General features: G+C 37.4%; 5 protein-coding genes across 9 annotated transcripts; 2 read left to right on the top strand and 3 right to left on the bottom strand.

Moving 5' to 3' along the window:
• Positions 1 to 580: 580 nt before the first annotated feature.
• Positions 581 to 2,661, bottom strand: LOC115623162 (Golgi reassembly-stacking protein 2). Its single transcript, XM_030517377.1, has 2 exons — positions 2,498 to 2,661; positions 581 to 2,378 (listed from the first exon to the last, which is right to left on the bottom strand). The coding sequence occupies exons 1-2, from the start codon at positions 2,541 to 2,543 to the stop codon at positions 985 to 987; spliced, it is 1,440 nt and encodes a 479-aa protein (XP_030373237.1). The 5' UTR covers positions 2,544 to 2,661; the 3' UTR covers positions 581 to 984.
• A 591-nt stretch (positions 2,662 to 3,252) lies between these two features.
• LOC115623166 (probable prefoldin subunit 6) lies at positions 3,253 to 15,520 on the bottom strand. Of its 2 annotated transcripts, none has more exons than XM_030517383.1 (3): positions 15,491 to 15,520; positions 3,753 to 3,874; positions 3,253 to 3,693 (listed from the first exon to the last, which is right to left on the bottom strand). In XM_030517383.1, exons 2-3 carry the CDS (start codon positions 3,823 to 3,825, stop codon positions 3,389 to 3,391), a joined length of 378 nt encoding a protein of 125 aa, XP_030373243.1. In that variant the 5' UTR covers positions 3,826 to 3,874; positions 15,491 to 15,520; the 3' UTR covers positions 3,253 to 3,388. The 2 variants fall into 2 exon arrangements, with proteins under 2 accessions (XP_030373243.1, XP_030373241.1); XM_030517381.1 differs by lacking the exon at positions 15,491 to 15,520 and adding an exon at positions 4,016 to 4,123.
• LOC115623161 (polycomb protein Su(z)12) lies at positions 4,162 to 10,006 on the top strand. Of its 3 annotated transcripts, none has more exons than XM_030517375.1 (7): positions 4,162 to 4,848; positions 4,903 to 4,949; positions 5,013 to 5,321; positions 5,384 to 5,549; positions 5,621 to 6,452; positions 6,709 to 7,544; positions 9,008 to 10,006. In XM_030517375.1, the coding sequence occupies exons 1-7, from the start codon at positions 4,596 to 4,598 to the stop codon at positions 9,307 to 9,309; spliced, it is 2,745 nt and encodes a 914-aa protein (XP_030373235.1). In that variant the 5' UTR covers positions 4,162 to 4,595; the 3' UTR covers positions 9,310 to 10,006. The 3 variants fall into 3 exon arrangements, with proteins under 3 accessions (XP_030373235.1, XP_030373234.1, XP_030373236.1); XM_030517374.1 differs by having other exon boundaries at positions 5,618 to 6,452; XM_030517376.1 differs by having other exon boundaries at positions 5,618 to 6,452; positions 8,703 to 9,151.
• LOC115623164 (metaxin-2) lies at positions 10,436 to 12,012 on the bottom strand. The gene is made up of 2 exons (XM_030517378.1): positions 11,181 to 12,012; positions 10,436 to 10,782 (listed from the first exon to the last, which is right to left on the bottom strand). The coding sequence occupies exons 1-2, from the start codon at positions 11,975 to 11,977 to the stop codon at positions 10,776 to 10,778; spliced, it is 804 nt and encodes a 267-aa protein (XP_030373238.1). The 5' UTR covers positions 11,978 to 12,012; the 3' UTR covers positions 10,436 to 10,775.
• Positions 12,160 to 18,112, top strand: LOC115623165 (rho GDP-dissociation inhibitor 1). Of its 2 annotated transcripts, XM_030517379.1 has the most exons (6): positions 12,160 to 12,305; positions 16,066 to 16,267; positions 16,332 to 16,441; positions 16,514 to 16,628; positions 17,357 to 17,362; positions 17,440 to 18,112. In XM_030517379.1, the coding sequence occupies exons 2-6, from the start codon at positions 16,081 to 16,083 to the stop codon at positions 17,634 to 17,636; spliced, it is 615 nt and encodes a 204-aa protein (XP_030373239.1). In that variant the 5' UTR covers positions 12,160 to 12,305; positions 16,066 to 16,080; the 3' UTR covers positions 17,637 to 18,112. The 2 variants fall into 2 exon arrangements, with proteins under 2 accessions (XP_030373239.1, XP_030373240.1); XM_030517380.1 differs by lacking the exon at positions 17,357 to 17,362 and having other exon boundaries at positions 12,162 to 12,305.
• Positions 18,113 to 23,220: the final 5,108 nt, after the last annotated feature.

The raw sequence follows: 23,220 nt of genomic DNA, 5'->3' as shown, positions 1-23,220 counted from the left end.
GCTGTTGATTAGTATCATATGTGGCTTTGCACATTTCTTCGGGTTGGCTCATTTAAAGGATAATTAGAACTTTGTCTACATTAAATTCTTATTTTTAATTTCCTAGTAGAGTATCCAATAAAAAGATGTAAATAATACAATACAAAGACATTAGAACCCACCTATTTTCTTATCAATTTAGCTACAAGTGGCTCCTTGCTTAAATTTCTCATCTAGAATTTTTGTAGTCTTCTTTGCCAATGGAATTACAGGAGCATTATGGGATTATTGCGATGAAGTTTTTCATCAAAGTCTGAAATTCTACTCCTGTATTAGCATTTCATAGGAAAGGGGTCTGAATAATCCATTCCCTTTTTACGATCTGTACTATCTTTCTAAAGAAAACTTCCAAAATACTTTTTAGAAGTAGCAGTCCACTTTGACTGCAGGGACCTCAACGAAAACTACATGTTTGGTATACTAAGTTGTTATGTAGTGTTTCATAAATATAAATAGAGAAGCACACTGAAAGTTTCGGGGGTGTTTGATTTCCTAAGGTACTATTAAAAAAAGGACATTCAAAATGCTAATTTAAAAACAATTTTGTGATATTCATTTATTTCGTGTACGTTTCGCTTTACATATATTCTTGCATGCTCGGCCAGCCGACCGACGTTTCGGGCTATATGATATATAAAGATCCTGTATAAAAATGTTGTCAATTTTGGTAACTATTCGATGATAAATATAGATAAGTATATAAAAGTGTAGGTACATATGAAACAAATCAAAGGACAACCAAATTTTTATCTTTACACAATTGTGAATATATATGAGTTTTAAAATGTACATACATATTTTTATTTATTGCATATATAATAGTATCAAATTAGCAATTGAGACAAAAAGGGAGGTCATTGTTAATAATAATCAGAAAAACTTAACGATATAACGTTTTGTCTAAAGCGCGAATAACGGAATCCTTAGTTATTGGTCCACAGCTATCTAATTGGCTTGAGTTGTTGCCACAGCCTCACTGTTGTGCACTTGTGGCGGCTGAGACTGCGGCGATTGCGACGGCGGAGGCGCGAACATGTGCATCATTTGAGGAGGCATAGGGGTTGGCTGCGTGGGAAACAGTCCGCCCATCGAAGGTTGCACTTGGGGATAGGATGCCACGGTAGGGGCAGCGGGATAGGAAAGCGCCATAGGTGACGTCATGTAGGGCTGTTGCTGCGGCATCGATGCAGTCGAGAACATGGGCACGGGTGGCGGCGGCAATGTTGCCGCTGTGGCTTCGGGATAGGGCAGTTGGGCGGCGGGTATGCCGCCGACATTCACATTTGTGCTCACGCCGTACTGTGTGGGATCATAAACGCCGGGTATAAAGATGTTAGCTGGTGGTGGAACGGGCTGAGCATCTGCAACAACCGGTGTAGCAATGGGTCCTGGCGCGGCGACAGTGACTGCGGTTGCTGCAGCTGTTTCTGCAGGCGGTGGTGGTGAAATTATTTCAGATGGGGAGGCTGCAACGGCAGAAGACTGCCCATCGGCACCTCTTTGTGTTTCTAGAGCTGCTGTAACTGGATCCGATCCATCATCAGGATTGAAATAGGCCTTAAAAAGGCTCTGTGCCGGAGGATCAATAGTTGGCGGCTTTATTTCGGCATTTGTTGAGCCGAACGTATTTGCCAGTGGCGGTATATATGGAAGCGTTGGTGCCACGACGGCACTCGCTGCGGCCACTGTTGGAGCACCTATCGTAGTTGCGGCTCCGGTCGCAGCTACGGGCGCAGCTGCTGTGGATGCCGTTGGTGCTGGTGGAGCGGGTTGAACAGGAATGCGATGCAGATAGCCATAGCCAATGCCACAACCAAGTGCGCCCTCACCACCCCAGGCAGTATTTGGCTTGATCGTCACCTCACGGCAGGCATCGTCGTCAAGATTATAGACGTACATCTTCAGCGGCTGCTGCTCGTGCATCTCGATCAGCGTGAAGAGGTCGTCATTCTCGTGGCGTATCGCGTCGGCGCCAATTACATAGTCGCTATAGGCGCGCAGGCCAGCTAGCTCGGCCGGCGAGTTCGGATGCACCTCCAGTATGTGCCAGACACTCTCGTTAGCGCCCTCGAACGAACAGAACCGTATGCTAACTCCTAGTAAGCCTTGACCACCCCAGTTGTTGCTGGGCGTTAACGTTAGTTCCCGTACCGTTTGCGTTTTGCTCGAATATACTGTCAGTCGCACTGCCTTGTCGACATTCTGCCGAAGCAACTCCTTCAGCATATCGTTGTCTTGATCGAGACGGGTGCCTGCTATGGCCACGATAAAGTCGAAGAATGCCTCCAAGCCGGCCTTCTGGCCCGGTGAATTGTCCTGGACTTTAAGTACGTGGTAGCCTGTATTGTATGGTCAAAAGAAAAGTATGTTTATTCAATGTGTACGTGGGTGCATTTGTATGTGTGTAATATGTGATTGGTTCTAATTGGGCCGCATACGTGGTTGTTTATGTACATACCTTCGGTGCCACCGCCAGGTATATGCACGCTTTGACTCGAGCCCATCGCGCTTGGCTTTTATTAGTGTTTGTCTTTAAAATATAATTTTGTAATTAATTTAATCAGGCACTAAACAAATTCTGCTCTTCGTGGCAATTCTGATTCAAGCACAAAAAAGTGTTCGAAAGATATTACTTGGTATCGCAAGTATTTCATGCCCTTTGAAAATGAAAGACGAAATACTCAGAGTGACATCGCAAAAAATGAGTACAAGTACGGATGAAATGTAAAAATTTTACTTGCCGCGAAATATATTCGTAGCAACGGACTTGTTCTAGTGCGCCCAATTAGGCCTCTTTCTGGAACTGTGTTGTTTAAAATAAAAAGAAAACATATTGATACATTAAAGCAAATGTTTTATATATACAATATGTATGTATATATACATATTTAGGATTTGTGGCGGATAAAGCCTTCTTATTTTGAATTTAGAAAAGTTCGGTCATGGGAATATTCCTATTCGAATACCGGTGTGACCGATTGTCTAAGCTTCTATCCTTCGAAATGTTGTCGTTTTTGTTATTTTAAGATGTAACTTCAGTGCTTGTCTAATGTGATTTATTGTACACATTGAATGCTAATCATAATACCAATGCATTACATAAATAAATAAAAAGCAACGATAATCATATGAAGCTTATGTCGATTTTCACAGGAACCTACTATCGATAGGTGGAATAATACACTGACCCATCTGGCAAAACAGCTGGCACAACACATTTTTCTGTCAACTTTATTTTAAATGCTTTTTTATGTGGATGAATATCATTCGCTCCCTCATTGAATGAACTGCTAGCTTGATAAATAAAATGTGCATAAATCGTACACATTGTTTATTAAATATAAATAGTTCACTTCATGGCCGCCGCCACCTGCCATTGCTGTTGGTACTTAGTCATTGTTTCACGATGCTTCATCATATCCCTTTCCATGGTTTCGAGAGAATCATTTGAATTCTTCAGCTCCTTGGAGATATAGTCTATGCGTTTGCCCACGTTTTGACGAGATTCATCCAGATCTTGTTTAACCATGACAGGGCCAAATAACTTGTAGACTTTATTTTCCGCCCCAAGCAATTTGAGTTCGTCCAGCACACACTTATTTTCACTTAACTGGCTCTCTAGAAGTGCTCGTTGCTTGACCACCTTAACGCAAGCTGCGGGATAAATATTTACATTTCTTAGCAAAAAACTTCATTCATTTTTGTTTTCTTACCCTTCTGGAGATTCTGATAAGCCTCTACTTCAGTTTGCATTTTTTTGTACAACGCTGCACTGTTTTTGTCCATATTGTTCGATTTTATTCAATAGTTTTTAGAACTTTTGCCAAAAAATTTGCTGCAAGATAATAAAACAATATAAATATTTTATGAATGTGTCAGTGTGTGTATATGTATATGTTAAGACCGCCTATTGGCGGGCTTATATTTCCATGCTTTTAACCATATTACAGAAACGCAACCTCGTTATTTTACACACCTGTATTTACAAAAAATGTATTGTGGACGTTATTCCAAATAAAATGCAATACAATTGCAATTGATTTACTCTCAGGTGCATGCGACCACACGCGACAATTAAAATCGAAGTCTTCCTATCGTTATCGATGCATATAAAAAGTTATATTATATATACTGCTATGTTAAGAAATACTTTTCATATTCTTATGTGCTGTTAACGCTATGTTAACTTAAGACCTGTCTCCATTTAACAACACTGAAGATCACTAGGTTGGCAGCTCCACGTGCAATGCGTCCTTAACAACACCAGTAACGCTGCAACAAAGCAGAAGGTTTCGCGCCGAAAAAGAAAACAGCAAAAACATACTAAACACGCGAAAATATTTAAAAGTTGATGTTGATTCGCCAACGCAACATGCATATGTAAAAAATGTGCTAACACTTCAGTGCAGCCGTATTGAGCGCAAAAATCTTGCGGTAAGGGCAGCACCAGAAGCAGCAGCGAAGTGTGCGGTTGGGTGTGAGTGCATGTGTGTGAGGAGTGAGCAAGCGGCGTTTGACAAATAGTCCAGACACAGACACCCACACTCGTTTGCACAATGGCACCAACAAAAAAACGCGAAAAGGAAAGTCCAGATGGCTCTGGCACTGCAGTTAACACAAATGGGACCAACGGACAACATGGCTGTGCAAGTACACCAACAACTCCGTCTGCAACAAATGGTGGGGCAATGACGCCAACGGCTGCTTCGGTGGCGGGGGTGGCTGTGCCTGTGAATGTGTCAACAGCTGAATCCGTTAAGCTTAATGGACATCAACAAGAGCAGGAACTCTTTTTGCAGGCATTTGAAAGTATGTAAGGCAAGTGATGTGTTGGCATTCAATTAATTGTTGTTCATTTTTTAGAGCCCACGCAGATCTACCGCTATCTACGAAATCGTCATGAGACAAACGTAAGTGATATGTTTACGGTCTATTTCCTTGCCACAACAACTAAGCCATTTTGCTTGTTGCAGCCAATTTTTTTGAATCGTACTCTTAGCTACATGAAGGAGCGGATGTCGCGAAACAACAAAAATCGCGCGACATTCAAAATCAACTCCATACTGGACAGAATAATGCAAAAGTCTGAAGCTGTGACACAAAACTACCTGCACATAATCTACGATTCACTGCACGAGAAGCTCAAGTCGGAACAAACGGAGCTGGAACTGCAGGAGCAGCTCCTCTGCCAGGCGGGAGAAAATGTGTGCGTGGAGACCACACTGTACAAGATAACACGCAGTAAGCGCAAGGATAGCACTCTGGACTTTCAGGAGCTGCTGGTGAGTGTCTGAATACTATCCTACAACTAACTTGTTTGATAATGTCCCGTTGTGTTTTGTAGAGCAAGAGCTCGCAAATCGTATATAATCCGAAGGAGCGGATTGGCGAGCATGCCACAATCAGCATACCTTTACAAACCATGCGACCAATGGGTGAGCAGCATACGCTTTACAAGCTGCTCTTTCGCATTAAGATGCTGCAGGCGGCATGCAACGATGAGAATGCAGGTAAGTGGGTTCTAACCATATAACTGATAATATCAGTTCTGGTAGTACAAATAATTGCATACACGCAGCAGCCACACCAAACAAACGCTCACGCAGCAATGAGAAGATGTATGGCTCCGAGCTGATACTTTATGAAAAGTCCAGCGGTTTCATTACCGAGGGCGAATATGAGGCCATGCTGCAACCGCTCAACTCGTCCAGCATTAAATCCTTCTCACCAAAGAAATGCACCTGGGAGACCATGCCGGACAGCTACATTCCCCTCTCGCTGACATACGACGTGTACCAGCAGAGTCCCATGCTAAAATTCCACTTGACCCTGTCCAATGAAGAGCTACCGTCAGTCATAGCCGCGCCGGAGCTGCAGCGTTACGTCACGCATCTGAACTACACGACATCGGCACTCGATGTGGATGCTGACAACAACAATTGCAGCCACAAGAATGGCAATAACAACGGCGTCATCTGCAAATCTACGCCGGAGCACATTCAAATCGTATACAATTTCATGTACAGCAACAATACGCGTCAGCAAACGGAATATACCCAGGAGTTGAACTGCCCATGGTGTGGTCTAGACTGTCTGCGTCTCTATGCCCTGCTTAAGCATTTAAAGCTTTGTCACGCACGCTTCAACTTCACCTACCAGCCAGCGGGCAATGGGGCTCGCATCGATGTGACAATCAATGATGCATACGATGGCTCATATGCAGGCTCACCTTACGATTTGGCTGGACCCTCAGGTTCGTCTTTCGCTCGCACCTGTGGTCCCGTGCGTCGCACATCGGTGACTAGCTTAATGGTGTGTCGACCACGTCGCCAAAAGACGTGTCTTGATGAGTTTTTGGAGCTAGATGAGGATGACATAACCAACCAACGGTCATACATTACTGGCCACAATAGGTAAGTGAACAAACCAGTTGGATAAATGCTTATTTGATAAGAAATATATCGTTTCAAGAAATAGAAATATTAAATTGATCTAAAGATCCATATATGTTTGCTTCTTATTATATACATCTTAGTTTCTTAATATCGAAAGATGTTGTGCCAAATTGTTGTAACAATGCGTTGTTGTTTTAACAATTGTTTTATCAATTAAATTAAGGCAGTTCCTTACTTCGCCTCAGCCACTCAATAATATAACGATTAATTTCAGGTTATACCATCACACGGAGACTTGCCTGCCTGTCCATCCTAAAGAGCTGGATATTGACTCTGAGGGCGAGAGTGATCCGCTTTGGCTGCGTCAAAAGACCATTCAAATGATTGACGAGTTCTCTGATGTCAATGAGGGCGAGAAGGAGCTGATGAAGCTGTGGAATTTGCATGTGATGCGTAACGGCTTCGTCGGCGACTGTCAACTGCCACTAGCATGTGAAATGTTCCTCGATGCCAAGGGGCACGAGATTGTGCGCAAGAATCTCTATCGCAATTTTATTCTGCACATGTGTTCGCTCTTCGACTACGGCCTGATTGCAGCGGACACGGTCTACAAAACTGTGCAGAAGCTGCAGGGGCTCTTGAGCAGATACGCTGCCGGTCAGGAGTTGATGCAGCGACAGCGTGAGGCGCAACTTAAGTACTGGCTGGAAGTGGGCATGCATAAGAAGCAGGACGAGCAGAAACATAAGTCGCCACAAAAGCAGAGCACTGCGTCAGGTGCAGGCGATGGTGCCACTGCAACTGCCAGTGGAAGTGGCGCATCTGGCGCAATGCAGCCACCAAAGCGCATGCCGGCTAATATTAAACGAGCCACCTCATCCTCAACTGCGGCACTGTCGTCAACAGTATCTTTGGACAGCACAGCTGGAAATGGGGCCGCTGGCACTAGCAACAGCAAGAATGTGGCGAAGAAGAGCGCCGACCAGCCGTTGGCTAACATGCGCGAGCGTCGTTCGGATCATGGACTTAAACGAAGCTTCAGCGGAGCAAGGCTAAGTGCACCGGAAAGTCGAAGCGCCACCTTGCCAAAACGCAAGCTCAGTGCAAAAGGTAAGCGGTGAGGATGTCGACCACCTCTTAGTATCTGCTCTTTCTATATTCATTAGTTGCATAGTCAGCGAATTCCTCGTACATACAATCAATAATACTAGAATCATCCCCATCATCATCATTATCATAATAGCACTCGATAACTATCATGCGGAGCTTCATCTTCATAGCTTCCACATCTAATCCACGATTGAGAGTTATACTGAAACTTTAACTACGAATTTTATGAGAGATAACAAGCAATTGGTACAAAGCAGATGAATTGTTGCATCGGCAAAAAAATATATTACAAGTATTTATTAATTCACGTGTGTGTATTGAAAAGGAGTACCAGTATTTCGGAATATATTTAGAACTCGCCATTGACTATTTTTCTTGATTCAAGTTTCAATGTTTTTTTTTTTTTTTTAAATCCATTGAAATCGAAAGCCAATTTCGAACCCTGAGAAACACTAAAATTAGTGAGACCTCTCTTTATCCAAAGATAGTATAGCAATTACTTGCGTAATTAACACATTTAGTTGAATAACGATGTATGTATCCATATATAGTATCTAAGGTGTAAAATTCTAGGTACTGTTTAGTGGTTCTATGATCTCAAGTCTATTTCGATTCTTTTCAATCATGATTGATAAATGTACAGGATTGATAAATCTTTAACGTTTTTCAAATAGAAAATAGCAAGAACAAATGCCAATATAATAATTCTCTGAAATTGAGAAACTTAATATGAGAACCAGTGAAATAACCTTAAATTTAGCGACCAGTCGAAAATAAATCTAGTTGTATGACATACTTGTGAAGCTGGACAAATTGGTTGACCATAATTTAAACATGTTCTTTAACTTTTTTGCTACAAACGTTAATACAAGTATATTGAATGCTATTACTAAATGCTTGGCTACTGTATAAATACACAGCACACAAACACACTTACATGCTTACTCACTATCGTGGCAGTTGGATTCACCAGTCAGTCAGTCATGGTCGTCATATCCACAGAAAAAAAGCGTTACAAAAAAACAAAATCTTCAAAATTTCCAATTCAAAATCTTAACAAACAAAAAAGAACTATATGGCCAAAGTGTCAAATTTTTCTCTTTCTCTTTGATTTTATTTTTGTTTTGTTTTTTTTTGGCGTACACTCTACAATAACAGCAACAGCAGCAGCAATGGCTGATGTGGAACAAGGGGAGTCAATGGCGTCGATGTCGGATGTGCCTGATTATGAAGAAGTTAATGAGGTTGAAGATGGCGATGATAATGAAGATGAAGATGTTGATGATGTTGAGGTTGTAGAAATTATAGCAGCGGCGTCCACACAAATCTGCGCCGATGCTATCGCCAATTGAGAGCCTGACCAGACCCTAAGCTAAGCTAGTTAGAGAAAAAATATGAAATGCATTCGTTGTTCAAATTTTCAAGCCATTGCTAATTCCACATACCATCCTTCCCATGTCCAGACAACGCATCTCCCGCTGGAGCTCTGACCAAACGTCTGCGATATAGTGATCATGGAGTTGGCGGCAGCACTGTGACACGGAATTCCACAATTTCCAGCGGAAGCAACAAAAGCAATAACAACCATCATTCACTGCCAAATAGTAACAAACGGTTAATAACTCGACGACGCTCTACAACGGAGCGCAATAGCAACATGAAGGCAAACAATTCGGGAGGGGGTGGGAGCGGGGGCACAACGTCTGCGCAGGCGCATGGACTGCGTACGCGACTCTCGATGCCGGCCAAATACGAGAGGCGCTGACACAAATGTGACGGCTGACGTCCACATCGATATAAATGCCGTTGCCGCTCTTTTCGATCGCTGGTATACAAGTAACTCGATAGCGCGACTTTCTGTTTTTCTGACGCACCTAAGCAACGTTTTTGCTGTTTGTGTTTGCAATTGGGGCAATGTTTTAAAATTCATTATTATTATACATACAAAAATATCATCAGTTTTATTATAATTATTATTTTGTGTGTAAATTGAAAAGTTGGCACATTTAGCCACTTATATAACAGCTTATAGCGTTGAAAATTTGTAAAAAAAAAAAATTAAAGCAAAAAGTTTTCACTCGATTATGGAATTACCCCCACTTACATAAATAATAATGTCAAAAATGTGTAGTTAATTTTGTAGAATTTCGACGTCTAAAAGAATACTTAAAAATTGTTAATACCATGTTTCATGCAACAATTTTTGTGTTTTATCCAATGATATAATACATTTTTTATAATTACATACTATATTAGTTAAAGTGACTATTATGACAAAATCATCAAAAATAATTACGTATATGTACATTTTGGTCTCTATATTATTATTGGCCCATTGAAGGCATACTGAAATTGTAATTAGCGCAGAGTATATAACAAAATTTTAAACCTAAGCGAGTCTATTTTGTAAGTGACCTAAAAATGATGCGAGCTTAATGGGCAATTAAAACGCAAACACCCGATCTACTTACGAGTACGTACGTACAGTACATACATACATCTTATCACTTTAGTTCACCACACAAGCTAGCATCTAAAAACAAATGAATTCAAGTCGTATAATAAAAAATTTGCATATATTTTTATAGTGCAAAAATATTGTTTAATTCGTGCCCAAACGCGGGCACTGACACACCTTCTATCTCAAGGGAAAAATGGAGGCGCGAAAGGCCCCACTGATAGATACATATTTTGCTGATAATGCAGACGTCTTTGCAGGCTCTCTAAGAGTTTGTAGCAATAATTATATGCGTAAATTTCGAGAAATAAAAACTAGAATCACAAATTTTTTGATGGAAATCCTCGTCCATAAAGGTATTAACCGATTTTTTAAAATGAACGAAAGAATATTGCTTATGGAAATAATCGAAAGATGTTCTGAGATGACGCTCTTCAGTACTTCAACATCATTTTATTCATATATTGGGTATAAATACATTGAGCTCCCCTGATCTTCGAGTATACGAAATCCGGCGAAATTCGCCATTAGATGGGCTTACAACTATAACTTCAGGCTTACTAAAATTATTCCTTTCAGTTGAAATGTTATTTCCGCTAGCATGAATGTCAATCCCTTTAAAATAGTAGTGTGGAAAGTAGTTTTCCAATTTTATGCGTAGACTAACAGACAGTAATTATATTATAACAATAACACATGATAACATTTATAAAGATCCAAGCTTCTATGCTTTGTCGACTGGTCCAAATGTTGATTTATCCAACGAACGCAATTTAGTTGCTGAAAGACAAGTACGTCAGGAAAATAAAGTTCACCGTTTGTATTTTAAAAGATTGGTTAAGTGTATGTACGAGTATATGGCATATACTATATATTTGCAATTTTCAAGTAAAATTCCAAACAACGTGATAAAGCGTATAGGTAGGAATAAAAAGCAAAGTAAAAAATGCCTTGAAATGCGGAAAAATACATTTTTACAATGCAATGGTCATCGAGTTAAAGCAAATTAATTATCTAAAAAAATTGTTCATTGGTTTTGCATTTAAGTATTTACGGATATGTATATATAAAGAATAAAAAGCAACTCTTTAGGCACCGTGAAAACTTTTGCTTTAACAACTACAAGTGTATGAAAGCAAGCGTGTGCATTTGAAGCTATTTAACTAATTTCTAAGGACCTCCTCTGAAAGTATTTCTCATCGATGAAGCGGCAAAACTCAACCAGGTGCTTAAACTGTTGGACAGTTTGTGCCAATGCCATGTTAGGTAAGTTGGTGGTCAGTATAGAGAACAGGTGACCAAACGCAATGGCATCCAATTCACATGGCTGATCGCCGTAGAAAAAAGGCGTTTCGGGAGATTCCTTCAGCTTGTACTCGAGCGTCTCACAGCATTTGGCCACCTTTTCAATTACGTCATCTATTTCCAAATCGTGCCATTGATAGACTTTTAGTAAACGCAGCGCATTTCGACGTTTGCTATAGTTCTGCATCAGGTTCAATGGCCAGGGGAAGACAACTCCGTTTCGTGGGGCAGTCACCTCTTTATAGACGCGCTCGTTCTTAAAGCTCACATACATCTCGGCCATAGTGAAAATATTTTCGACAAGCGAGACGTATGTACGCATATCGGCCTTCTCATCCTCGTCCTGCCAGCTTCCAATCGCCATGTCTTTCTGCTCCACAAAATTGACGATCGGCTCAAATTCGGCGAATATAAATGCGCCCGCACGTATAAATGGTAATTTAGTCATGCGTCCGCCCGGTGACATGTGCTCTGCATTGGCACAGGAGCGCACCGAAAAGGGTAAATTGCACATTTTTAAGTAGGCTTTTACGGCCAGGCAGCTCGCGTTTTCCGGCAACAGAATCTGTTCCGCTTCGTATGGCTGATAGAGAGTGGCATCTTCGGGCCATGGTTCCTCGGCCAACTTATCAGCGGTGTGTAGTTGATTTAGATATTGTGACGTCTGCATATTGTCGAAATGTCCTTACCACAGCTTGTTTTCCTTCTTGATAGATGGTGATGAAGTAATCAGTAAACAGCTGTGTCTTGCAGTGTTGCCACCTTGCTTTAAAGGGGCCAGTTAAGTGTGATTTGTAAATACAAGTTGGCAGTCCGCCTTTTCAGTTCATCACTTGTGTTTCGTCGTTCTTGTTTGCGCTGTGTGTTTTTCCGCTTTATCTATTTTAAAATTGCTTTTATTTAACAAAATCAATTGTAATTGTTGCGTGTGTTCATATAAACTTGTGAGTAGTGATATTTTGCTTCTATTAGACGCAACTTTATTTAAAACCTTAAAGGTGAGTGAGCGATATTGACGTTGTGTGTGTGTGTATGTAAATATGTGTGAAATGTATCAGCGAAATTCAATAACGCTATTATTTATATCTATGTGAATTATGTTTTTCTTCACATTTGCATATCTTTTCATATACACGTATGTTAAGTAGCAACCACTCCTAAAATCTTGTGCGCCAATAAGCCAAAAGTTTTTCTTTTGCCGGTTTAGTGTGCGTGTGTGCGTTTGCATGTGTATTGGTGTTTGTGATTCATGCGACTTCTGCGGCGCGGCTATTTTTCTGTGCATTTCTTTATCACACACGCACTAGCAGTCGGCGTCATCGGCGCACACTTTTCTTTGAATCCCCTCACATCAGATTTTGAACACTCTGGCGGGGGGTATTCTGTATGCTATTTGTGTACATACATACATATGTACATATATGTACATGCATATTAAATGTGTAGATGTGCGGGGGTTTTTGTTGCTTTCTGCTGGTTCGCCTCCTTGGTTTTTATTTACCTTGTTGGTCGAATCGTTGTGCGAACTGTGTGTTTGAACATTTTCTTTGGTAATTGTTATTAAATGTTGCGTTTGTTATTGGTTTTGCCTTCTCTTGTATTCACACTCAATTAATTTTCTTTGTGTTACCTTTTGAATACCATTGAGAATGTTTGCGTTGGTTTTTGCACTTTTTTTGTTGGAATATTGTGTATAAAACTGTGTATAAAACTATGAACATACGTAAGTATGTATGAGCGTATACATAATAATCTAAAATTCTCTACATGGACATAGCCAGCAATAATAAACAAATTTCACATGAGTTGTATAAAAATACATTTTTATTATCTCGTTGTCGTTGACGGCGCGCAACAAAAGTAACAATAACAACAATAACAACAAGAACAACAACAACAGAATAATCGACAACAGCTTGACAATAACATTTAAAATTAATATGTACATGCATCGGAACATTACGTATACGTATGTATTAGAGTTGGGCACGGGCCGTGTTTTTTGTCGTGGCACTTCGTGCCACGCGTGGGCCCGCGTGTTCGTGTTGTAAATTCCGATTTCGTGCGTGGCCGTGCGTGTTCGTGTTGAGCCAAAAAGGCACGACAAAACACGCACGAGGAAACACGAAAGAACACTAAAATCGATGCTAGCTGAAATAAATGATAGCTTAAATAACGATTTAACACTTGAATCAGAAAACGAAGCACCCAATAGTCAACACGACTTTTCTGAATTTTTTGACATTAATAATTCAAAAAAAAAAAAAAAATTAAATTGGACAGGTCAAGAATGGATATTGAAATAGATGACTATAAAAGTAGTGTTGTTGATCCAGGAATTTGTGTGCTAACATTCTGGAAAAAAGCAACAAAATTTAAAATGCTAAGGCAATTATCAAGGCATATACTCAATATCCCTGTCAGCTCTGCAACAAGCGAACGAGTTTTTTCCACTTCTGGACATATTTTAAATGAGCGACGTACTCGGCTTCTTAGCTCAAATATTGATAACATAATCTTTCTGAATAAAAATTTGTAATGTTTATATATATATATATATATTTTTTTTTTTGTTTTTTTTTAAATTTGTATATTTATACCCTGTACCCAAAGGGTACAAGGGTATATTAGTTTTGTGCGAGTGCACATGGAACACACAGAAGGAGGCTTGGTAGACCCCACAAAGTATATATATTCTTGATCAGCATGACAAGCCGAGTCGATATAGCCATGTCCGTCTGTCCGTCTGTCTGTCCGTCTGTCTGTCCGTCTGTCTGTCCGTCTGTCTGTCCGTCTGTCTGTCCGTCTGTCTGTATGAACGCAAGGATCTCCGAAAGTATAAGAGCTAGAATAACCAAACTTGGTATACAGATTCTCCTGAGACCGAGAAAGGACGAGTTTGTTCATTTTTTCTGATCCACCCCCCCACTCCCCCCCTATTAACGATTTTCTATAACTCCCGTAATTCTTGGAATTTTGAACTAAAATTTGGTAGTCACATTAGGTTAGTAATTATATATCCGTATACCAAGTTTCATTATGAAAGAATGATCGGAAAGAAAGTTATAGCCATATAACCAGGCCCAATGCACACATACATACATATGTACAAGTACACAAACACGCATAAGGCACGATTCTGATGTAAATGTAAATGTATCTATGCATGCATGAAATATTTTATATTTAATTTAGTTAATTAATTAAATTAATTTAGTTAAATAATTAAATTAAATTAATTAATTAATTTAATTAAATTAATTTAATTACTTTTTTGTGGGGTGGTACAGGGTATTTAAGAGTTGAGCCTGCTCGACTTTAGCATTCCTTTCTTGTTAATATATAAAAAGTTCGTGTTGGGCCGTGTTGGGCCGTGTTAAGAAAAATTTTCGTCGTGCGTGCGCGTGCGTGTTTCTAAAAGTTAATTTCGTGGCCGTGTCGTGTCGGGCCGAAAATAGCCGGCCCGTGCCCATCTCTAGTATGTATATATTGTATTTGGTCAAAACAAGCCTCGACAAACAGTCAAGGAAACCCTTTAAGCCGTACAGTTGGCGGGTTATAATTGGAAAAATCGCTCTACACACGCAAACACACTCATATACACAAGCATACGAACATGGAAATGGTTAGAAGGCAAACGGGCGACGTGTATTTAGATAATGAAAAGCAATAACAGCCCAAGATAATGGAAACAAAAACACCAGCTAGATATATAACACAATGGGGCGTGTCGGAGGGAAGTGAGGCCCGGGGGTTCAGCAGTCACCCATTGTGGTCAATATTGTTCGATGCGGGTCTCTCACCCTTTATACTTATATATACAGGCACACATACATATACATATGTATATATTTATGAGTGTGTGTATATACATATGTGTATGTTTGGGAATATGTTTTTGCCTTATCTGCTTTGTGGGGCCGTATTTGGTTGGCGCGTCTTGTATGTGGCTAGCTGAGTGTTTCGGCGTTGGCTGCCTGATTGGCATTAACGCTACCAAACGCCGTTCACTTGAGCGTTAATAATTGGAATTTAATCAATACATATTCTAGAAAAAATTGAGTTGAATGAAAAAAGGCCAACAAATAAGTATAAAGATGTACACATAAAGGCGCTGTTCAGTTTCATTGATATAGTTACATACATATATATTATCATTATTTTTAAAGTGCTTTCAACTTACCAACCAAGAATTATATCATTCCAAATATTTTCCGATAAGATACGGTCACAAAACAAAATTTTACTGTAAATTAATATTATTTGAATTTCCAACAAAAAATCGTTTATAGTTGTGGAATTTTGATGTTGTATATTGATGTATTAGCAAATGCCCTGTATGTTTGTAAACTCTGTCCTTTATCTCAAATATTATGGATATTATGGTTGTTATTTTTGCAGAATTTATGCAAGTATTTTAATTCCAAACTTAAAATAATTACCCCAATGTATCTAAAAATATTGTCAAAATATAGGCTACTCGCGTTTTTAAATTATTAATTCATTAAACTTATAATTTTCTTTATCTACAATTCTTTTATTGTTCTTTTTCTTGTTTATTTGATTCCTCATTTTGATTTGAATCATTGGATTTTTTTCATATATAACGCTAGAAAAATATGAATTATTCATGGCCCGCATTCTCAACGCTATTCTTGATAACCAATATTAATGTGTTGTTTTATTAAAGTATATTTTTGTGAGAAATTACAATTTCTTTAAATCGTGCACATTTACATGAACGCTTATTTTCCGCAGTCCACTCTAAAAATCATGGCTGAAACAGAGACGCAACAACATCAAGACGGACATCATGATGAAGATGTACATGATGCCAACTATCAAGCGCCCCCAGTAAAATCGATTGAGGAGATAATGGCTGCCGATCAGGAAGATGAGAGCTTGCGTCGTTATAAAGAGGCGCTTTTGGGTGCGGCACAAGCCGAAAAGATAGTTGTTGGTAAGTGTGAGGAAGGGAGTTCTAGAAATCCATCTATAACTTATATTCTTAATTTCATTTATAGATCCCAACGACTTGAGAAAGGTGATTGTCAAGAAATTGGCGCTTGTCGTTGAAGGACGTGACGATATGGAATTGGATCTAAGCGGCGATATTAGTCAGTTGAAAAAACAGGTAAATCTCAACGTCGCATATCACAGACTTACCCAAAATTAACGTATTTTTTCTCTTTGTTTCCTTATACAGCTCTTTGTGATCAAGGAAGGTGTTCAGTACAAGGTGCGCATTGATTTTATTGTTCAACGCGAAATTGTGCACGGGCTTAAGTATGTGCAGAAGACCTATCGCATGGGTGTGCCGGGTGAGTGTGAAAACTGTCGCTGATTATAGAAAGCATTATGGTATTTAATAAGCAATTATGCTGACTTCTAAACTAGTATTCAATTATTGATGATTTGGGTTGCCTTTAATTAATAATTACATAAGCTAAAGGTACTATGAATAAAGTGTTACTATAAGAGACTCAACTAAAATTTAGTTAACCTTGAGATGTAGTCGTTTCAAATTGTTCATATATAAAATGTATGATGTACATAAATAGCGTGCAGTCAAAACGCAATTAGACTACCTCCCTTTTTCCGGTCATAAACTCATTTCAAACACCATTTTGTGGATTTTATCTACTCTTTCGAATGTTTGTCATTTGGTTTACAAATACGATCCACGTATCGGTTTCACTGCATTTTATGGTCCATCACTAGTTGAATTTGTGTTCTATATAGAACTCAGTTCGTCTTTACAGTTGCACTTTAAGGCCTTCTTGGCATATGCATTTTACTCGGCCATTGGTGAATGGTGCCGTTTAGTAATTGAACTACTTTTGTTGAAGCCACACGGTCGAAATGCGTAACGGAGGCTTTAATGGGACGGCCCTGCTGTGTGGTCTGGGCAGTGTAGCTTACATTTTGTTTATAACATTTGCCATATTTGCAATAATAATGTGTTAGTTGTAAATTTAATGCGTTACTTGTTTGTATATTTAACGCCTTTCAATTCACCCTTTTCGGATGTTTTTTGCGTTGCTTTTAGTTGTGGGTAAGAACTTATCCAATCAGCTAATTAACATAGACCTATAGAACTAATGGATATTCACAATTTTCTATCGCACACAGTTGATAAGATGACTCATATGGTTGGCTCGTATCCGCCCAAAAAGGAAATACAATTCTACTTGACGCCGGCCGAAGAGGCGCCTTCGGGTATGGTCTCACGTGGCACTTATTCGGTAACATCGGTCTTTACGGATGATGATAAGCACATACATTTGAAATGGGACTGGACCTTCGAGATCAAAAAGGATTGGGCATAAAGCATATATACCTTTTACATATATATAAATATACACACAAACACACAGTCAAACTTTGGCATATAACCGTATGGTTTTATCATTTGTTAAAATTCTTGTAAATTACATATACTTCAGAATTGAATATTTTTCCAAAATCCATAAAGTATTTTTGTGTTAACGGTATTAAGATAAATATTTTTGTAATCAAATTTATGTAAATGAGCCGTATAAAGTATTTTTGATACAATCCAAGTTGCATGTGTGTAAAAGAGCGCAATTCTCGCCTATTTTGCTGTAAGTCGTCGTAGTACCACAAAAGTCAAGTCAGTTCTTTAAATGCCATTGCATATGTTTAACATAAAATTTCAAATGATGATTAATAATAAACTTTAAGAAAGTTGTGTGCATTTCTCGATATACACATAAATATTTAAGAATAACTGTTTTCCACGCAAACAACTGAAAAAACAAACAATAAAAAATATGAATGTAAAGTCTCCTTCAAGTAAACATGTTTCCAGGCACTTTTGCAGGCATGCGTATATTTATTATCTGCATATACAAATGAAAGTGCATATACTCAACCGATTTGTCTATCACTAAAGTGTACTTTGTGTAAAATTTAAGCGAATGCATAGGAACAACAACTAAAATGTAACTGAAAAGCAATGAAAATAAATGTATTTAATTATAATTTGATGGGTGCCTTGATTCTATCATTTCTAAAGAACATTCTTGGGTAAGCTGGTAGTTTCATTCGGATCAGGCCATTATAAGTATTATCATACAATGCGAATGCATATTATTTAAACACCAGGAAGTAGATTTTCAAAGGTCTATAGTCTGATATTATATCTTAAATATATTTTGATGTTTATTTATATGTAATAGTAAAATGGTAATATACATTTCCTTTTAATTCAATATTTTAAATTAAACTCTTGTGTCAGTAATCGAGGTTTCTTTATTATTGCTTATTTCTTATTCCTTCCCTTGGACAGATAATCGTCTTTAATTGAAAATATTTGGGTTGTATTTGTTTTAAATTTTAATAACTTGCTAATATATTAATGGTTTATTAACAAAGTGTAAAATAAGATAAGTAATCATATTTAATGACAATCGTAAATAATGACTAAACCTTGTTTTTTTTTTTAAATCAAAGACCTAAATGACTGACTTCTGGGCAGACTTATCCATTTCCCCTTTTGTTTAATTTAGTTTTCTTTCTGTTTATTTTTGTTCCTTTATCGATTTCTGTTGTGTTAGTTGATTAACCACGCACCATTTGTGATTTTTTCAATTAAACTTTTAAATACTTTTAAGCGTAGGTGTGTTGCTTTGGTATCAACACTAAGCTTGGCTGTGGAATCAAAGTTAAGGCTTAGAAGCTGATGAAGTGTTAAAACGAACGTCTTAAGCTACCCATACGGAGTGTTTCTATATAAATATGTACTACAAGTATATATAATTATTTCAGTCAACATATAAATGCAGAAAAATATTTTACAAACTGTTTTACTAACTCTTTGACTGTCTAATAAATATTTCCCTATCGGCTTACAGATTTAAAATTTTTTTTTTAAGACAATTAATTTAAACTTTTTTTTTTAGACACTTTGCAATTTTTTCATAAATTAATTTTTATTTATTAGTATTCATTGGCTAGATCTAAGTTTTAAGGGCAAATACAAATTCCCCCCAACGAGTCGGACGCGTTATTAGATATTTTTCGGTTTGTTAGCCTGTGAGGATTAATTTGCTTCTCTCTTATAATCTTTGGCCACATTTTCTATTAGTCGATCTATTAAATAGATAAAATAGGTATTTGATTATATAACCCTAAAAGAACATGCAATTTTAAACGATAATTCTTCGTCTCCATTTTTAATTTGCTGTAAAAATCATTAATTTTAGCTTCAAAAGCCAGTTGAATTTGGTTTACTAAAGCTTTAAAAATGTACTATTAAAAATGCTGAGTCCTTAGCCTGACTTTTTTGTTTTGTTTATTTAGGCATTTAGTTTAACTTCTGTCGTTACAATATTACAAGGCATGGCGACGGACTTAACTTAAAGCGCCATTAAGCCAAAGCTTAAAGTTTCTTTAACTACCTACGGATCCAAAGCAACCCATCTTGTTATGCACAAAATTATTTAAAATGTGTACTCCTTTGTGCTTATATTCGAGCCAAATTCCCAAATGCATTAATAAAATGTCGTTTAATTTTGCTTGTCTTCGTATAACTTGTAATACATTTGCATTATCAGCACATTAGCACGCGTATCCCAAAAAGGCCCTCAAATGAAAAAACAACCGGCATTAACACAACAAAAAGGCCCTGAGACAAAGCACAATTTTATGCAAACATTTATCAGACTATGCTAATTTTTGTATGTGTCAAATGTCACAATCCTATTAGCCAACTGACCCATTGCCTCAACTCTTATAAGAGAGCCTTCCGACGTGCTGTCAAAAATTTAATCATATTTAGAATGGAATTCAATTTATTTTTAAGCCAAATTCAATATGTGTTGATAACTTTTTTTTTCAAAATCTTGTTAACTTAATAATGAATGGCAACTTTTCAACGACTTGGAAAAGATTTGTAAAACTTTTCCGGTTGTGCTGCTCATCTCGTATGCGAGCCATGTGCAATGGCCAAAAGTTTTTGTCAGTCTGTGGCTGCTACGTGGCAAATGATTAATATTGTTTATAATATTATTCACACTTTTGCTAGAAGGTCATTTTTCCCCCTATCTTAGCAACTCATTTTTGCTTAAATATATGTATATAGAACAACGATACACTTAAACGAGGGTCTGGTGAAGATTGATGTCAGAAGGGAAAATGCCATAATCCAGTCCTGTGGATGAGCAATAGCAGCCGTATGTGTTAGTTGTGCGTGAAGGAAGTTCTTTAAAAACATATCAGCTTACTTTAAAGAAGAAAATGCAAAAATACGGTCCTCTTAAAGTAACCAACGCTTCACAATTTAATGGGCTAGTGCGAACAATATCCAAGTTACTCATATTCTACCTTCAAAATTAGAATAGGATCGCTGGATAAATAGAAAGATTAGCAAACATTCAAAGAAGAAAAAAGGTAGAATTATAAAATGCAGTTAAGCATGGGGCTTAAGATTTCAGGAACTGGGCAGATTTTGACCAAAAAAGGTGAAATCCAACTTCAAAAATTTGAGATATGTAGTGTCAATCTAGGTTTTACTTATAGCCTACAAGTATATTGCTATTCTGCTATACAGGATTAAATAAGAAACAATTAGTTTTCTATTACTATGAAATGGCTCTTATTTGTTATTAAATATTGATGGAAAAGGTATACCAAGCTAAAAGTACATGAAGAATATTAAATATTTTGCAACTTTTTAAAAAGAACACATTAAATTTCTTATAATCTAGTTATTCGAAAATTAATTATAGGTATAAAATAAATAGAGAGAAGAAAATATAAATTATGATAAATCTGCCCATTTCAAAGCTGGAATTCAGGGTATGATAGCGTTTAACATTCTACGGTGTTGACTTTCGTCAAGCTTTCGGCAAGCTTATGGTTTTTTTTTCTTAATCTACGTGACATTTAAAATATTTCATTTCCAAAAGTGTCGCTAAGTAGGCAAAAGCGCAAGGTATATTTGAATGTATTAATAAAATATTTCAATTATTTCATGTTGGCGGGTCAGCTAATTAATTTTCATTTTCACTTGAAATTAGCCTTGTTTAATTTTCTCAGATACTTATATGCTTTGTTGATGAAGTGTTTTTCTTTTTTTTAAATTGTATACAACCGACAACTGAAAATATATTTCTTCACTATTTTAAAAGTTACAAGTATGTTCAGTTTTATTTAGCATTTCCACCATTTATTATTTGCTAAAGTTGTGCTTTGCAAGTGTGTGAGTTTTCCAAAAAAAAACAAAAAAAGCTTCTTTCGATAAACACATATGCTCATGACTTTAATTAGCTGCTTTTGTGTTTGTAAGTATTTTCTTGTTGTTATTTCAGAGTTCAGAGAGTAATTAAGTCGCGCAGACTAATTGGGCTCCTTTCTAACTAACACATCGTCTGAAGTTATACTATATATAACGAAAGACAAACGAAACGTATTTAAGGTATTTTTTAGTTGCAATGTGCCTGAAAGTTGCATTTTCTTTAACTATAGTAAGTGGCAAGTTCAAGGGTTGTGTACTCATTACAAATGCAAAAGCGTCTATGGCCGTGTTGGCCATCTGGCTAGAAGGCCACATTACGCTATTCATTAATATTCTATATGTACGTGTATTTGCCTTCAATTTCCTTGATACCTCTTCAAAGTGCGTCCTCTGACCTTATAAGTGGTTAATTTGTTATGCATCTAGAGCAACGATTTATAAATGAACTTTTCAATAATCTAAGTCAGTTGATGGCAAAGTAACAAATTTAAATGGAAAAGTTCATTTGCTGTTAAAAGAGATATGATTTGAATACTAACGTTTCTATTTGTTAGCAATGCCTCTGGAGAAAGCAATAGATTATGGGTTGAACACTGATTCTTGAGTTAAAATGTGTTTAAAGAATATTCAATAAATATTTTGTATTCATTTAACTCCACACTTTTTGTATATTCTATTATATAATTATATTTTAAATGCATATACAAGTATATATGTATATTTTAAATGAATTCTCTTTTAAATAAATTTGACGGTAAATCTAAAAATTGTTCTATATTCTAATATATAATTATATTTTAAATACATTTATAAATATTTTAAATGTATTCTCTTTTAACTAAATCTGACGGTAAATCTCCAAATAGTTCTTCATGTAATTAACTACATAAATATGATAATTTTCAAATTTATCGGTTCTAAAACAAATTAATGATGGGAGTGTTATTTAAAAGACAGATCTACGCCTGTCTGTATGAACGTAAGGATCCTAAAAAATATAAGAGCTAGAGTCATAAAAACTTTAACTTTTACAGTATAGTTATAGGCACCACAGTTAGCTGCCCTTTAAGGTGTAACAAATGATAATAATATTGATCATTTCGAGTATTTTCGACTTGAGCAGCAACTGATTGTCCAGAGTTTGTTCAGGGTTAGCTTTGACCGGCAAGAAAACATGCAATTTATTAAACATTTGACACCAAGAAAATGAAAAATTTTCACGCCTTTAGTCCTCACACAAACAGGACAACAATTTTATTTGGCTGCCTGTCTGAGTGGCCTTCGTAGCGCGTCAAGAGCACCACCAACGGTCACGACATACTCGACAACTCCTGAGCTGAAGGTAAACATGTTTTGATTTCGATAACGTAATGTATTATGCATGAGACCTCCCCCATACACCCCCAACGGCAGCTTTGGTTGTTTATAGGACACACCTTGGCCGTGGAAACCAATTATTTGTGCCGAGGACGTCGTATCTTTAATCAATTGGCTGTTGGATAAAAAGCAGTGACTTTTCATTTTCACTGCCAACATTTCTGTAATTTATGCAAAGCCCATTTGTGTGTTCAATTAACTAAATTGTGTTGTTCTTCGGTTGTTCTTAAGGATTTGCAAATCGTTAATTGGCTCTAATGCTTTGTTTATACATC

The sequence above is a fragment of the Scaptodrosophila lebanonensis genome, unplaced genomic scaffold (assembly GCF_003285725.1).
Source record: "Scaptodrosophila lebanonensis strain 11010-0011.00,11010-0021.00 unplaced genomic scaffold, SlebRS2 tig00000043-arrow-pilon, whole genome shotgun sequence".
Taxonomy (NCBI): domain Eukaryota; kingdom Metazoa; phylum Arthropoda; class Insecta; order Diptera; family Drosophilidae; genus Scaptodrosophila; species Scaptodrosophila lebanonensis.
Note: the sequence above shows the minus strand (reverse complement) of the source record. Positions and strands in the feature narration are given on the sequence as shown.